This window comes from Mytilus trossulus, chromosome 4 (genome assembly GCF_036588685.1).
Source record: "Mytilus trossulus isolate FHL-02 chromosome 4, PNRI_Mtr1.1.1.hap1, whole genome shotgun sequence".
In the NCBI taxonomy this organism is placed as follows: Eukaryota; Metazoa; Mollusca; class Bivalvia; order Mytilida; family Mytilidae; genus Mytilus; species Mytilus trossulus.
In genome coordinates, this window is record NC_086376.1 from 5,019,400 (window position 1) to 5,037,099 (window position 17,700).

The window sequence follows — 17,700 nt, forward strand, 5'->3', positions numbered from 1 at the left end:
AAAATTGATCAATCTCTGAGTAATACGAATGGAATGTTTCGGATCGCGATCGCGAAATATGGAAATATAAAAAAAGAAAAAGGTGTTATTAAAAAAAATAAAAAAAATGAACGTTTATGGACTTTCTAGAACGTGTACGTATAACGCAAAGACGCAAAGTACAAACAACAACTTTCAAGCATTTTGAATAACCCAATCGTCATAAATTCACGATTTTCTATAGAAAAAAATGAAATTAAATTTATCGGTTTCTTACTGACATATTTCTATTAACAGAGCATGCAATGTTTGCGTAGCAGAAGATAAATTATCGTGGACATCTTAATGTGAAAATGTTTTATGCATGTTTTATAATCGCAAGAGTAATCAGGCCCTAATGTCGCGATCCTTTCTCGGCAATTAAACATGTCCCATAGAATGCAAGATTATAACTGTCCTTATTTGGGCGTGTTACTTTTGATTAAACTTTGTATCGTTTTGTCAGAATTGGAATAAACTTTCTAAATCACAGTTGCTCCCCATAGATTTGACCGATTTAGTGTGCCTATTCTCCAAATGAAAATATCGTGGATAATCGAGCGAATAACTGCAGTAATTTTGCTATCTGATTTGCAATAACTATTTTCTTCCAAATAATTTCCCCGGACGGAATTCTAAAGATGGTTCTAACATGAAAGTCATTAAGGTTTGATTGCCGCAATTGTATGATTAAAATGAGCTGTGAAATAAACAATTAAGTGAAAATAATCTTTTTGCGTGTTTACATATGAATTTAATGTACCAAGGGATTCTAGAACAAGATCCATATAACATTATTATAAATCACTAAATGAATGTGTTTTTATTTTCATTTGGATACGTTGAAAGGGGAATAATTCAATTCAGTCACGGTATGGAATCAAATTAACCAAAAATTTCAAAGAGTTGTTTTTTATGTACGCAATAATGAAAACTATTTAGTGGTCACGATGCAAAGTGTAGGTTTATATCTAATTTTGGGATATATGTATGAACATTCTGTATGTATGTGCCTGTCCCAAGTCAGGAGCCTGTAATTCAGTGGTTGTCGTTTGTTTATGTGTTACATATTTGTTTTTCTTTCAGTTTTTGTACATAAAGTTTACTCGTTTGAATTGTTTTACATTGTCATTTCGGGGCCTTTTATAGTTGACTATGCGGTATGGGCTTTGCTAATTGTTGAAGGCCGTACGATGACCTACAGTTGTTTATTTTTGTGTCTTTTTATTCTCTTGTGAAGAGTTGTCTCATAATCTTCGTTTTTTATATGTATCTAAACGAAAAATATTTGCGACTAGTAGGAATCACTGATCATTTACCAGCAGAATTATCACATCTGAAACGGGGAAAATCTAACGCCGCCACAAGTGAAAAGCATACAAACCTGAGGCAAATGAGGGTAAGATTTACAATCTCAAATGATGCTTGTCCGGTTCGAAATCAAAGATCCAACTCGTCTTGTTTGTAGAATTCCAATAAGGTTAATTTTAGAAATCTCTAGAAGAGATGCTGTATAGGAGTTTGTGTTACACATATATAGTCTTGTCTATAACAAAAAAGTCAAGAGATACCAAGGAGACATTCAGAACTCATGCAGTTCAAAGAGTAACTGACAACATCATGGCAAAGAACGACAAAAAAGACAAGTCAACAAAAACACTGAATATAGAACTTGATAAAAAATACTGGCGTTGATCCCAGGTGCTAAGGTAGAGTTAGCTGATTCAGCTCCACGTTTGCTATCTGTCGTGTTTCTCTTATAAAATACCAGAGGAATAGTCAAACTGATAAATCGAAAATAAACTGACAGCTCAATGACTAAAAATGAAAAACACAAGCAGACAAATAATAGTACACAACAAACAACATAGAAAAATAAAGACTGAGCAACACGAACCCCACAAAAACTGGGAGTGATCTCAGGTGCTCCAGAAGGGTGAGCAGATCCTGTTCCACATGCGGCACCCGTCGTGTTGTTCATGTTATTGCAATTTCGGTAAATAATCTTAATCGGTAGGTCACATTCATGAAAAGGGAAGGGGATTGTAGTTATGACGTAAGAAACATATCCGATATCATCTGTGAAACGGTTAATCCATAACGGTCAACCAATTCGTGATGGCGTCCGTAAAATATACAAAGGATGATCCCAACTTCACCATTTGGAACTCTTGGTTAAATAGCTTCCTTGTGCACAGCAACCCTCTATCAAGGAAATCATGATAGGAAATACAAGCGAGAGAATATCGAATCAATTTGGACATATATACTCCGTATGCAGGTGCTGTTGAAATTTTGCTACAAAGAAATGGAAAGTTCGCAATTTGTAAGCTGAAATCATCTCGTTTGTCGTAAAGTTTTCCCTTTCAACCGACCCTCATTGTTAATTTCTAGATGTAAGTTAAGATATGAGGCAGACTAAACTGTATCTTTTGTATCCTTTATCTTTTGTTTGATTGATAGGTTAGATGCGTTCAACTTAGACACCAAATTTTGAATTATTCAGTGAGAGAACATCATCTATATAACGGAAAGTAAAGTTAAAGGATATTGCTTACTTTTTATTTTTCATACTCAAAAGTTCCTAGATGAAACCAGCCTGATAGTAAAAAACATCAAATCGGCAAGAAGAGGGGTACAATTGGTTCCTATTGGAATGCCGACAGTCTGTTGAAAAACACGTCCTCCAAACGTAACAAATATGTTGTCAATCAAAAATTGAAGCATCTTAATAATGTCTGTTTCAGAATTGTTTTCGTTTGAATAAATGTGATGCTTTACAAAGTAGGATTTATCTCTCCCTAAGACAAGATACTTGTATCTTCGTTGGCCATTTTTTTTATGAAACAAAGCAATACCAACTCTTTTAGTTTGTCTTTTTGTTTGGAATGGGGAATATATGTGTAAAGTGTAGAAAAGTCAAATGTTTTAATACTATTGGAAGCTGAAAGAGTCTTAGATTGTATGTACCCTAGAAAATCTTTGGTTGAAATTCCAAAGGAACATTGAACAGACCTATGATTATCCAGGATTTTTTCTTTAGTAAGTGTCGTGAGGATATATGTTGAGTTTCTAAGTCAATTATCAATACATAATTAACATATCAAGCAGTTTATGCTATGAGTTTTTCAAACGACGACGTGTTTTTGGCTTTATCTGCGGGGACACTAACATATTTGTCATAAACGAAGGACAAGTCTTTTATAACATTGGTTCTTTAAAGATTGTCGTATCATGGGTATAGATAGACCCATTCAGTTTCGTAATTCTGATTTGTATCAACGACCTCACAACCTAATCCATTCGGAAAGAGTATCTACGTCTTCCTTCTCGCGCTTAGCCCACTGCCTAGCATAATCCTCGACTGAAACCATCAGTCTTTTGAAGTTGTATTTCCAATTGATGGGTTTATGCTCACGATATGTCAGATCTTTGGATAAAACATTTCGCAGGCAAGTGTTTTTGACAATGTTGAATTCATCGGTAATAAAGTGGCCAGCCGAATTATATGTAAATTGGGCATTAACATAAGTGCAACCAGGAGGTTTAGACTTGATGTTGTCGATTTTGAGATCCTGCAAAACGTGTTTGTTATTGAAAATTTTAGTTGCAATTGGTTTGATATCATCTTCGCTAGCCAAGGGTTACGATCCACTCCCGCTCTCTTCACCCTTGGCGGATTGAGATAATATTTCGGAGACACAAGGTAAGGATTTTTATTGGTTGCAGTAGATACTCGCTGCATCCAATCAAAAAGCGCCTATAACATGATCACGTGTAAAAGTTGAAAGTGTTTGTAAACAATTGCCACGTGTTTATTGTGCAACAAGTCTTTACATCACTAAACATAGGACTATATTTAGTGACAACTTGAATGTTTTTAATCAACTTATAGAAGTTTCTGTGTATGTTTCATGCACAAATGCATGAATATTGACATATATTTTCGTTTCCGGCTTTACCAAGTGGTTAGAATCTAGACGCTAACGTGTTTTTATCTCCAAATTGAAGAGTTCAAGTGCTACCATTGGTCAAGAATAATTTATTCGGAATGGGCGTGACATGAAACTTCCGATAGATGGCGCAACATTGATATCACAAATGTTGGCTCAATCTGCCAAGGGTGAAGAGAGCGGGAGTGGATCGTAACCCTTGGCTAGCGAAGATGGTTTGATATAGGTATAGACTGATCTTTGAAATAAAGAAGTATTTTCGAGTGATCTAATTTAGAATGAATGATATTGCCTAAGTTGACACCATCGAGACCTGTGTTTGCAAAGGAAAGTTTAAGGAAATATCTGTTCTCTTTTTCATATTCTCCAATGCTTACTGTTTTGAAAAGTCTGATTACATGTGACAAGAAATCAGATAATAGCGGAATAGTAATTGACTCTTATAACCATAAGACATCACCAATTCGTAAATAGTCCGTAAACAATCGGTCTTGTGAAATTCGAAAATGAAACACATTTTTTAGCACCACGGGTAAGAGGACGAACTACTAAAAAAAAACTATTGGGGAGCCCAAGAAAGGAAAGCATATTCTGCTCTACACGTGACACCCTCAATGTTGCTGATGATAAGAACACATTCTGTAATGTCAAAATTGAGGAAAATTGAACAGGATTTTCGTTATTATGACTTATTCGCGGTCATATGTGCCTGTAACTCATAAATCCTACAACGGTCAACAAACTCGTAAAACGTAGCAACTATGAAATACTCAATTATAAAAAAAAAGGTGAGTAACAAGTTTGGACGATTGCAATTTTGATCGTGTTGTTTTATTTTTTTTTTATCGCTGGCATGATAATCATTAATTGGCTTTTATCATTGATTTCAATTCTGAGTATAGATACGCTAGGAATACTTAATCAATGGTGTCGCAATGAAGGTTGTGGAGAGGGCTTGCAGATTCTCAGCATGGTGCACATTTCAATCTCATATATTTTGATGAAAAAACACGGTTTCAACCAACCCGTAATTTAAAATAATGAGTTCATATCCAGGCCCGTAGCCAGGAATTTCCAAAAGGGGGGGTTCGTTGGACTCACAAACTCGACTTTAACAGTCACAATTCGAACAGAACATTGACTTTAACAGTGCTTATTTGTTTTCAAAGAGGGGTTCGTCCGACCCCCCCCCCCCCCCCCCCCGAACCCCCTCTGGCTACGGGTATGATATCGACGATTAAAAGTAATTTGAACTGACCAATCTTATTGGTTATCTATTCCGGTTCCTTTTATTTTACATTCCTTTTTTGTTTATAGTTTTAGCACGATTTTGGTCTTTTGATGTCTCATTTTATCATGTCGTGTAACACGATAGATATAAAAAGGAAGATATCATGAATTGCAAATGAGATAACTCTCCACAAGAGCCGTATAATGGAATATGTAGACACTCTCTCACAGCCCCTAAAAACCCCGACCTAACTGTAAAAATATACGGGCATACAATATATTATAAATATCACTATATATAAATACGTTTTGCTGGACAATTATTTACATAAAGTCATACATTTTTTTTTAATCTACTAGTATTCATTTTATTTAATTTATCTGTTCTAGTTCTCTTGTGGAAATATCAATTCAAATTGATTTTTTTAAATGTGCATACGTATAGTCAGTATTATAGTGATAAAAATAGCAATTATACAATTTACACATAATGGGTGAAATGTGCAGAATATGTGTAGTTGATAAAGCCATATAAATAAAGGCAACAGCAGTATGCCGCTGTTCGAAAGCCATAAATCGATTGAGGGAAAACAAATCCGGGTTACAAACTTAAACTTAGGGAAACACATCAAATATAAGAGGAAAACAACTAAACCACAGAAACATCAAAGTGCAACTAAAAACCAAATACTTGTTACTGGATATTTTAGGAAAAAAAGGTGAATTGAACCTGGTTTTGTGGCTAGCTAAACCTCCCGCTTTAATGGCAATGTTTACTATAACACTAACATGACAACATTACATGACAGGACTACAATACAAATAAATGGAATAGTATCCTTCTTTAAATAATGTGCAAAACATTTGTATTTGGTACTTGAATGGTGACATGACGTCTAAATAAAATTTGTCGGAAGACTCAGTTTGATGACTTCATTCACTTAGGCAATTATATGTTGTTCAGCACAATACATTCTTACAGGATGTCAGATCGTTAACCATTGTTAACCAGCACAATTACTCTGAAAGAAAATGATAAAATGAAGTTGGCATGACCAAAAACAAAAGCAATGCAAAACTGGGATTGCACAACATTACAACCGTTGTTTTTTACCTTCATTATACGAATTTGGACTAAAATGCGCCATCAAATTTCGTTTTTGAAATAAATCATCCATCCGACAAACACACATTATTTATAAATGGAAAGAAATGAAATTTGCAAACATTCATATATTGGAAATTTGTGTCTATTGGAATATTGCACCTATATATAATAAGAATGGTAAGCCATTTTTTTTTAATAGTTTTTCTTATATTGTGCTGTTACACCACTACCTAAGATGATGGGAGGTTTAGGCGGTCACTAGATGTTGAACTCTGCTACAATGTTTAAAATTCTTTACGTCAAAGCCCTAATAGCCAAGTATATGGTATAGTTTTTTGTGGAACTAATGATCAATTTCAGTTTTAAAAATAGTTTCTTTTAATATAATCCTTTACATTGGTTTGATATAAAAATAATTTACCTTCTTATGACAATAAATTGGCCTTGAACTACATCTCATACACGCTGGATCAAAGATAACTAAACTAAGGATTCTACTGAAATGAATTCCATCATAGGATAAGGATATGTCGACACCTTTTCCAATTGTGGTACTTTTATTTAAAACATCATTTGTATGCTGTTCGAAATCACAAGTGACCATGAAAAAGTCTCTGTACAGGGCTTTAGATGTTGAGTTTAATGCTTTATAATCTTTCCGACTACCTTTAATCTGAAACAGAATACATCAAATTAATTTCGACTACGCATGTTCAGTATATCTTGTATTTTCAACTCATATTTACACGTAAAACAAATTGACAAATTTGACGCATTGCTGTTTAAGAAAAAAATCTTAATCTTATAACATGTGGATATGCATTTTTACAGCACAACGAATCATCCAATCTTCAGCGTATTGCTATGGAAGATATTGTTATGGTACACATTGCCAAATGACGAATTGTCCGAACTGTCACATGTCGTTAAAACCTCAACTGAGGAAAATTTACGTCATTTGAAAATTCTTATATTAAACATATCATAATGTTAGAAAACATACGATACCAAAAACTGATTTTAGGTTGGTTTCGTAATTTTTAGGTTTTAGAAAATTTTTTGATTTTAGATACAATGATTCAAAGCTCATATTAACTATTATATATTATATACTTTAAAGATAAAGCAAATCTTGTAGATGCCAGGCCTATAACTCTATGAAAAAATCCACACAGTTCACTACAGAATATCAAAAGTGGTTAGAACTATTACAAGGAAGTGGTAAGTCATCATACAGTATATATCGTTTGTTATCTGTTCAATAAAATAATTCATTTATATGGTGGAACATGCTTAGCATGTATATACTTTTGCGAGTAGAGTAGAACAGTTGGTTCTCGATAAAATGCATAACATCTGTTAATATAAAAGTCCATACATTATAAGAATAACATGTTACTGAAAGCGTCCACTTACATCGTAGTTCAAATCGTTTTCAGATTTTTTGCATCATATGTGGTTTTACTGGGTACAGTATAATATGTTTCTGCCCAAATAAAAATTTAAAATATAAAAGTCGATTCTCTTAACATCAGTGGTAAATACTATTCTACTTACAAGAAAACTTTCACTTTTACAGATAATGTCTTTTGAATAAAATTCTCCATAAATATTTGTTTTTCCGCAAGGTCTAGCTACACTGTCACACAAACCATCTTCAGGAAGAGACATAACCAGTGGAGGTATCGATATATGAGAAGAACAACTTAATCCAATATATCCATCATTACATAAACATTTGCCTGAAATAAAAATGGGTCAGAATTATTTGTTGGCTAATTTGGAGTAGTCATTTTTGGATTCTTTTTGTGCATTTTGAACTTTGCTTCATGTAGTTCAAATAAAGGGCATAAAGCCACATTGAAGATTGTATTTTAAGAGAATCTAAAAGTATAATCTAAATGTATCATTTATCCTGCTAACAGTATGCCCCCTACTACCAAGAACAAGATAGTCGTGTATACTCAGTGTATAACTAAAATGGTTTGAACAGTTATACAAGATTACTAATATACCTGAGATGCATTGACCTTTACCATTACAGTTGTCTACACACAGCATCGGATTGACACGCTGAAACAACATACTAACATCGTTCGTCGAATTATAGCGATATGCTTCTTTTTTGCTGAATAACTGAATGGCCATTACTGTATCCTTTAGAAAACGGGTATCGCCAATTGACTGCAAGAAATATCCTACATTTACCAAAGGAAAAGTAAACAGACTTAGAGGAATAATGTTTATAACAATATGTTCTTGTGTTACATTTTGCCGAAATTGTTCAAATTTCCAAAACTCACAAATCAAAATCGTAAAATATCATCAACTATTGACTATGAGACTCAATTCTCCTAAGTATGAAAATTTATAGAGCTTGAAAGTTTTTGCATTTGTTCATTGCATACAAGAAGTTCGAAGGCAAAATCGAAAAGAATTACTAATATCGTAATCAACTGAGTATTGTGGAAGAATATATATTTTATTTTCTATATTCAGTTGAAAATCTTTTTAATTTCATTCGTATAATAATTTGAACGTTCAAACGTATCACTAGAATACCTTAATATCTGTTATGCAGGACTCTATGTAATCTTTTATAGTTAACATCGGGACGAATGTAAAGATAGCAGGATATATTCTTTTTGTTAGTTGGTGTTCGCATTCAGTTCGTGCTTTTTTCCAATTCCAACCATTTTTCCAACTGGACTATACAGTTAAAGAAAATCAAAACATGTTTACAGATTATTGTTATCAAAGAAAAATCAAAACAACGTACATAAGGCTTAATAATTTATTAACATTTTAAAGAGCATTTTATAGAGAAAATTGCATAGACAGTTTCAGTAATGGAATCATACTACAACTGCTTGTTAGTTTCAAGGTAATGAAGTTTATGTCGTAGAAACCAATTGGTATCGATAACTGGCTTTAATTGTAACTGTAATTTGAAGCATCAAAATAGATAAAAAAAAATATAGGAAGGCGAATTACACGTGGAAATAAAATGGTAAAAACAAACCAGTACGTGGACCCAGTAAATTCGTATAATTTAGACATTCCTATATTCAAGTCAGGAATATGGTAATTGTTATAAAAAATTTCTGTATATGATGGCGTTTGTTTTGTTGCACTCCAGTATTTCTGTTGTTTTGTTTTTATACCACATCTTCTTATATCTATCATACTTGATGTGTTTCCCACGGTTTTAGTTTGTAAGCCGAATTAGCTTTGAATTCGTTCAATCTATTTATGACTTTTAAACAGCAGTTTACTACTTTTGCCATTATTTGTGTATGGCAAATACAGTTCTTGTGAAATCTCGAAGACAATAGTCTTTTTTTCATTTTCAAATTTGAAGTGCTATGAAATCTTTGAGTTTCTGATAAAAAAGTAAAAATACAAACAAAATTCGTCCTTGCAACGTTATCTCCGTCATCTAATCTAAAAGTCATAATCTCTGTTTAATGGTTAGAATAAATATATACCTGTGGAATTATCTGTTGATCTAGAGAATCGGTTACATTTCTGGTCCAGTATATGTCCATGACATCATCAGGATCATTCACTGGAAACTTAACGTATTGGTTGCCAGATGACCTTTTCCTTCGAATATGGTTGCTTGGTTCACAGGTGTTTTCAAAAGATTGAAAATGTGAATTTTGAATTTGAAGACATGGAACCATAGACTCAAATAAACTACAATCAACTGAGTTGAAATTGTCTCCATAATCGCGAGTATAATCATCTACGTGACAGCTACAAAACTGTTTCAAAAATGGATATGTAATTGGCAGGTTTGGTTCAGTTACAAAAAGTTCTTCATCTGATGTTGCCCTGCAGAATAACTTATAATTTTAGTGGTTATTCTATCTGCACCCAACAAGACATGTAATTAGGGTTATTTGAAGAGGTGATCAAACTATAATACGTTCTGATATGTATGTCACTTTAAAGGTATTATTCGGCGTAAAACAACCAACAATCAATCAATTAAAGGTATCACCAAAATAAAAATACAGATTCAACATATATTTAATATTAACATAATAATAAACATAAGATATATATATTTAAAAAGTAGACAATTATTTTGATAAACAAAACTTTTCTCCCTATAACATATATCATATAATACTTAGTACTTAGGTTATCTGTATAAAAGAGGGACGAAAGTAAAATAAACTGACAACGCAATGGTTAAAAATGAAAAAAAGACAAACAGACAAACATAAGTACACATGACACAACATAGAAAACTAAAAAATAAACAACACGAACCCAACAAAAAACTAGTGTTGATCTCAGGTGATACGGAAGGGTAATCAGATCCTGCTCCATAAAAGTTTTTGTTCAATTTTTAAACCAAAGAAATTTGTTTAATTTGATTCAAATACTTCACATATTTTAAGTACAAAAGTACATGACGCATGTTTTTTTTTTTTACCTCCAAGAAGCTACAAAAACTCGAACATCTGATTCAAACAATGAACTATTCCTCGAAATGAGATCATCAGTAGCGTTTCCGTCAGGGCTTATGAAACCGCACAACCCTTCTGTTTTTCCGACATCAATAACCGATGGCTTTATATTTAAGACTGGAATGAAGCCGTTTAAAATATAAAACTCAATTTCTGTTCCAGTTGGAAGAGTTACCTGAAAAAGATATGTGTATGTGTCTTAGTTATACAAAACGATGCTATGAAATATAGATGGCACAGACACAATTGAAGAGCGATATGCCCCTAAAATTACTTTAATGAAATGACCATGTTCATCTGAGACCAAACGTTTAGTTTGCAATTGGTTATTTTATAAGGTTTTGTTTGGTCATATAGCTCTTTAATTATTTCGGTTCTTATAAGTCTTTGGCCTTCAAATAGTTGTCTAGGAACGTTTCTGATTAAGGTAAATCCAGAAATGCACTTTGCTCGCAGGAAATTCAATACTAGTATTCAATATATTGTTTTCATTATTAATTTGTCACATAATTAGAATTTTGCTTAAAATAAAGAAAGCAGCAATAGCTATAGTAATTCATTTTGTTTTCATTTCAGAACTGTAACCTGCATTTTCATCTTGACGTATTATGTCAATGCGTTTTAATTTGTATGGTTTCATTTAACAGAATCATACCTGATAGAAATTTTCATACTGTTCAATAACCATAGAGGACTGATCACAATTTCTCCTTTCTATGTATGGGCTGGATGATCCAATGTTAATTTTAGCAGTATTACCTCCGGTTCCACACGCAGTACGTACTAGAAATAATGACTGGTTATTTCTAATTGCAACGCCACAGTTGCATGATGCTAGTGCTGTATCCGTTCCACAACTCCCAAAAAGGACATGTACCTGCATTGCACATTGAAATAACAAATATCACTGGTGAATTACCTGCACTATAAATGAAATTCGTTATATTGATAATTTGGTTTATATCTGGTTAATAATGTACATTTTACATTCAAAGTTTTTTTTTGGAGTGTGACTCCTTCACCTAGTAAATTAGCACCTTGTATGAAGGAAACCACCACTTTCTTGTCTTAAATTCCATTTATATCTTAAAATCTTATGCTACTCTGCAGGTTTTACGATACGAATTTAGTTGTACCGTTATAAAAGAAGAGGGACGAAAGATACCAAAGGGACAGTCAAACTCATAAATCTAAAACAAACTGACAACGCCATGGCTAAAAATGAAAAAGACAAACAGAAAAACAATAGCACAACTGACACAACATAGAAAACTATAGAATAAAAAACACGAACCCCATAAAAAACTAGGGGTGATCTCAGGTGCTCCATAAGGGTAAGCAGATCCTGCTCCACATGTGGCACCCGTCGTGTTGCTTATGTGATTACAAATCCGGTATACTTACACGTTGCAAAGTCACATTTGAGGAGACCCATCAAATGCAGTATATATCTCTGTTGCATGATTTGTGCTTACTATCATACATTCCCTGACAGGGAAGTAATTGTTTCAGTGAAGATGTTTATAATTGGAAAAAAAGGTAGACATTTTGTTTTATTAAATTCTACAGACAGAATGATGATGTATACATATACACATAGCGGTCTTAGTTGTGATTGGCAGGCATGATGTACATAATCATCACCCTCGAAACCCGAAATCAAAGCAAATTAATAAATGTCGAACACTAATCCCAGGATACGCATGCTAACATAACGACAAACACCTTTTTGTTTAAACATGAAAAATGTACTGCACTAAACACATATCGATCCGAGAGCACTCACATGTACATTTACTGAAATTAAGTTCATTTTCAACTTATAAATAGATTTAGCCTCTGTACTTTTCTTGTTCATTCGTATTACTAGTAAAGAAAAGGGTAAAACTCGTGGCACATATCTTCTTATTTTATCCATGATATTCTGCTGCATTGGGGAACAATCGTGGATAAAGATATCTAAATAGACTTTGGAGCTACCATTGCTTTGGCGGTCTAGTGAGTTTTTAACTGAAATACTTTTTTTTACTTTAATTTAGATGTATTATCTTTGTAAATATCAGCCTAACCTCTTAATTCCTCTAATGCCATAATTGCTTTGTCATCCAGCATATTGTTTAAATAAACAAATTCAGTTATTATATCACTCTTATGTGAACATGTAAATAATATCGGATGAGGTAATTTCTTGTTCTCTGCGCTTGTAATGTTTTTTTTTGTCTGCATGCATGTTTTATTTTTAAATACAGATTTGTACATGTCATCTGTTATACAATTTGACACAAAAAGAGTAATCGATAGACAGAAAAGACGACTTCTCTAATTATTGAATCAATGAAATGATTGATGCAAATTGCTCGGGCAAAAATAATCACAAATATAATGCCTACCCAACTACAATAAAGTATAGCTTGCCTCAATTATTACAATTCTGGTTAGGACACTTAATGTTATTTCTATGTCCGATATGTATAAGTGAAACGTTTATGTAGGCTCTTCCATGAACCTCCTTTGTTGTTTGTAAAGATGCAAACGACTGGCGCTGGGATTTTTTCAGAGGGAGGAGTTTTGAACAGCCTGCATGAACGGTTATAATATGTCAATTTCGAAATGCAACACATTGCAGTCCTCATAAATGAATTAGTAACAACATGTGTGTAGTATATTATGTTTATTTGGATTTGTGGTAGTAAGTCATTAGTAATAGACATTGTAATAGTTTCTTTTCCTTTTCTTTATAGACTCCTGTAATCATGAATGATGGTTTAGATTTAAGTTGATAAATAAATCATGTATCTACTTGAGTTTTATCAACTTAAATCATCATGCATAAATATCTCAGGCCTGAACGATTGGATGCTAATCCTGATTCACCTACAGCAGCAAAAGAATGGTTTCACTGGAAACGACCTTTTACGAATTTTCTAACCTCTGCCGGAGAAGAAGTTCCAGCCAAACTGATAATGTTGATCAATTTTGTTTCGCCGCGTATATATGAGTATATTGGTGAATGTGAAACTTACGATACCGCTATATCACTGTTAGAAGCTGTGTATGTTCGACCAAAAAAATGAGGTTCTGGCTAGGCACTTGTTAATAACACGCAGACATCAGACAGGTGAGACACTTGACCAGTTTCTACAAGAGCTTAAAGTATTGGCAAAGGATTGTAACTTTCAACAAGAGACGGCCGATAAATATAAGGAAGAATACACACGGGACGCGTTTATAAATGGACTTTGCTCACAAATTGTTCGACAGCGTTTGTTGGATAATAAAACTCTTGACCTTAAGACAATGTTTGATCAGGCGCGAACATTAGATCTAGCTCAACGCAGTAATGAAGTGTATGTTCAGCCATATTCTGTGACAGCCGCGATTGGACAAAAACCAGATGAAAGTGTTCTAGATACCACAACAAAACTTCAATTCGTTACTGAAGAAGACAAGATTACAGCAGCTGCTGCACAACGACCCGGAAGTAAACAAAAGTGCTTCTTTTGTGGGAATAATGCTCACGCGAGACGTTTTTGTCCGGCAAAGGATGCCTCTTGTCATAACTGTAGTAAGAAAGGACACTTTTCGAAAGTGTGTAAATCTAATATAACAAGTACTGGGACATCTGCCTCTTGTACTCCCATATTAGCAACTGTGACTGCTGCATCTCCGCAATGTTTAAAGAAAGCAGTAATACATGTGCGTGTGAATGAATGTCCGTGCAAAGCCTTGATAGACACAGGTAGTTCTGAAAGTTTCATTGATAGACTATTTGCAAAATTAATGTCAGTAAATATAAATGACGCTACCGGAAGTGTATCTATGGCATCAAGTGCGCGTGCTCTCAGTAGTCCTATAGTAGGAATTTGCAATGTAAACTTAAACATTGATGGACATTTCTATCGGAATATGCAGTTATCTGTCCTTAATAAACTCAATAAAATGTTGTGACATTATCTTGAGACAGGACTTCATGAAAAGACACGACAGTATAAAAATAAGTTTCGGTGGAAGCAGACCAGCCGTAGAAATAAATGACTCAAATACAGTTTGTGGTTTAGCTGCTTCAAGTGTTGATCCGCCGGAATTATTTGCCACCTTGACAAGTGAATGCCGACCTATTGCTACAAAATCAAGGAAGTACAGTGCAGTCGATAGAGAATTCATAGAAAAGGAGACAACAAGATTACTTACCGAAGGTATAATTGAGCCTAGTATGTCACCATGGAGAGCTCAAGTTTTAATAACTTCAAATGAAAGGCACAAGAAAAGACTAGTAATCGATTACTCTCAAACTATAAACAGGTTTACTGAACTTGATGCTTATCCGTTTCTTAACATTAATCAAATGGTCTCAGATATCGCCAAATACAAGGTATACAGTACGCTTGATTTACGTAGTGCCTATCACCAAATTCCGTTACGTGACCATGAAAAGAAGTATACAGCTTTTGAAGTCAATGGCAGTTTATATCAATTTCGGCGAGTCCCCTTTGGCGTTACGAACGGAGTTGCCTGTTTTCAAAGGGTAATTGACCGTCTAGTGGCCGAAAACAAATTAGAAGCAGTATTTGTGTATATCGACAATATCACAATAGGCGGAATGGACCAAACAGAACATGACGAAAACTTACGTAGATTTCTTGATGTTGCCGACAAACATCAGCTAACATTTAATGAGGGCAAATGTGTCTACTCTGTCGAGTCCGTTGATCTACTAGGATATACTATCAGTCAAGGTGTTTTACAACCGGACCCTGATCGATGAAGCCGCTAAGGGAACTCCCAGTGCCCCACAGTCCTAAATCGGTGAAAAGAGCCATGGGAACGTTTTCGTATTATAGTCAAAAGTAAAATCACAAAAATACTGAACTCAGAGTAAAATCAATTTGGAAAGTCCATAATCACATGGCAAAATCAAATAACAAAACGCATCAAAAACGAATGGACAAGAACTGTCATATTCCTGACTTGGTACAGGCATTTTCAAATGTAGAAAATGGTGGATTAAACCTGGTTCTATAGCGCTAACCCTCTCACTTTAATAACAGTCTCATCAAATGAGTCAATGGATACCAAGATTCTCAGACAAAATCAAACCGTTAGCTAACGCCACTTCTTTTCCGTTAGACTCTATTGCAGTGAAACGCATCATAAGTGCAATTGATGAAGCTATTTCTTTTGTCGTAGAAACCGATCGCGATGCCTCGGATTCTGCAGTAGCCGGAAGTCTCAATCAGGGTGGAAGGCCTGTTGCTTTCTTTTCGAGAACTTTAAATGCTCATGAATTAGGACACTCATCTGTAGAAAAGGAAGCATGTGCCATTATAGATGCGGTTCGCAAATGGAGACACTTACTTAGTGGGAAACATTTCACTCTTGTCACTGATCAGGAAGCAGTTTCTTATATGTTTGATTCAAAGAAGGACGGTAAAGTGAAAAATGACCAAATAAATCGATGGAGAATTGAATTGAGCTGTTACATGTACAGTACAGCTATGATATAAAATATCGTCCTGGACAAGACAATGCATCAGCCGATTGCTTTTCTCGAGCGTACAGCTCATCCATCAGCTCCGATTCTCTTTCTGAACTACAAAGTGCACTTTGCCATCCGGGCATCAATCGACTTCTTTACTTCGTCCGTTCAAAGAACTTACCTTTCTCAGTTGATGACGTCAAGAGAACAATCAAACAGTGTGAGATTTGTGCAAAAGTAAAACCTCAGTATGCTTAACCGAATGCATCACCTCTTGTGAAAGCTACACAACCATTTGAACGCTTAAGCATTGATTTTAAAGGACCACTGCCGTCTGTTAGTACAAAGAAGTATAGTATTACCGTTGTTGACTAATACTCAAGATTCCCGTTTGCCTTTCCTTGTTCCGATATGACAAGCGCAACAGTTATTCAGTGTTTACGACAGTTATTTGCTCTTTTTGGTATGCCTGCTTATATTCACTCGGACCGTGGTCAATCTTTCATGAGTGCCGAACTCAAAACTTTTCTACAATCGCATGGAGTAGTACTAGCAGGACAACGCCATACAGCCCACAGAGCAATGGACAATGTGAACGCTATAACGGTATCATCTTGAAAGCCGTGACACTAGCATTAGAATCTTTGGGACTTAAAGAGACGCAGTGGGAGAGTGTGTTGCCAGATGCATTGCACTCTGTTCGAAGTTTGTTATGTACATCAATAATCTGTACTCCACATGAAAGGTTTTTCAACTTTACAAGAAGATCATCATCTGGCCAATCTATTCCGTCGTAGTTAGCCAATCCTGGACCAGTTTTAATGAAAAAGAATGTGCGTGCGACTAAATATGATCCTCTCGTCGAGGAAGAAGATATTTTGAAAGCTAAAACAAATTATGCTCATGTTAGATTGCCCGATGGACGCGAAACTACTGTATCAGTCCGACATCTAGCACCAAGAGGACAATCAATAAGCAATGACAATCTTGATCATTCCGTTTTGAACGATCATACAACAATGGACATTTCCGAAACCGATGTTGAAAATACAATACATGAAGCAACCAACAACACGGACACCACTATGGAAACATCTCCCGTTATTAGACGTTCTACACGCGAAGTTAAGAAACCATCGAGATTTGGATTTGACGATTAACTGAAATTTTAATTGAACTATTGTGTTGACTTTCAGAGGGGGTGAATGTAGTATATTATGTTTATTTGGTTTTGTGGTAGTTAGTCATTAGTAATAGACATTGCAATAGTTTCTTTTTCTTTTCTTTATAGACTCCTGTAATCATGAATGATGGTTTGGATTTAAGTTGATAACTAAATCCTGTATCTACTTGAGAACTCTTTTGAATGATTATTAACTACACTACAATGTGCATCATTTGAGAGTTTGGAAGTGGTTTAAGTGAATGAAATAT

At 34.5% G+C, this 17,700-nt stretch overlaps 1 protein-coding gene and 1 pseudogene across 1 annotated transcript; one reads left to right on the forward strand and one right to left on the reverse strand.

Annotated features, from left to right (window-relative positions):
• Positions 1-6,205: 6,205 nt before the first annotated feature.
• On the reverse strand, positions 6,206-12,902 carry LOC134714404 (uncharacterized). The gene is made up of 9 exons (XM_063575644.1): positions 12,860-12,902; positions 11,446-11,573; positions 10,757-10,965; positions 9,798-10,146; positions 8,872-9,018; positions 8,325-8,493; positions 7,867-8,051; positions 6,731-6,982; positions 6,206-6,223 (listed from the first exon to the last, which is right to left on the reverse strand). Exons 1-9 carry the CDS (start codon positions 12,900-12,902, stop codon positions 6,206-6,208), a joined length of 1,500 nt encoding a protein of 499 aa, XP_063431714.1.
• Positions 12,903-14,760: 1,858 nt separating this feature from the next.
• LOC134714405 (uncharacterized) lies at positions 14,761-17,426 on the forward strand (annotated as a pseudogene).
• The last annotated feature ends 274 nt before the right edge of the window (positions 17,427-17,700 follow it).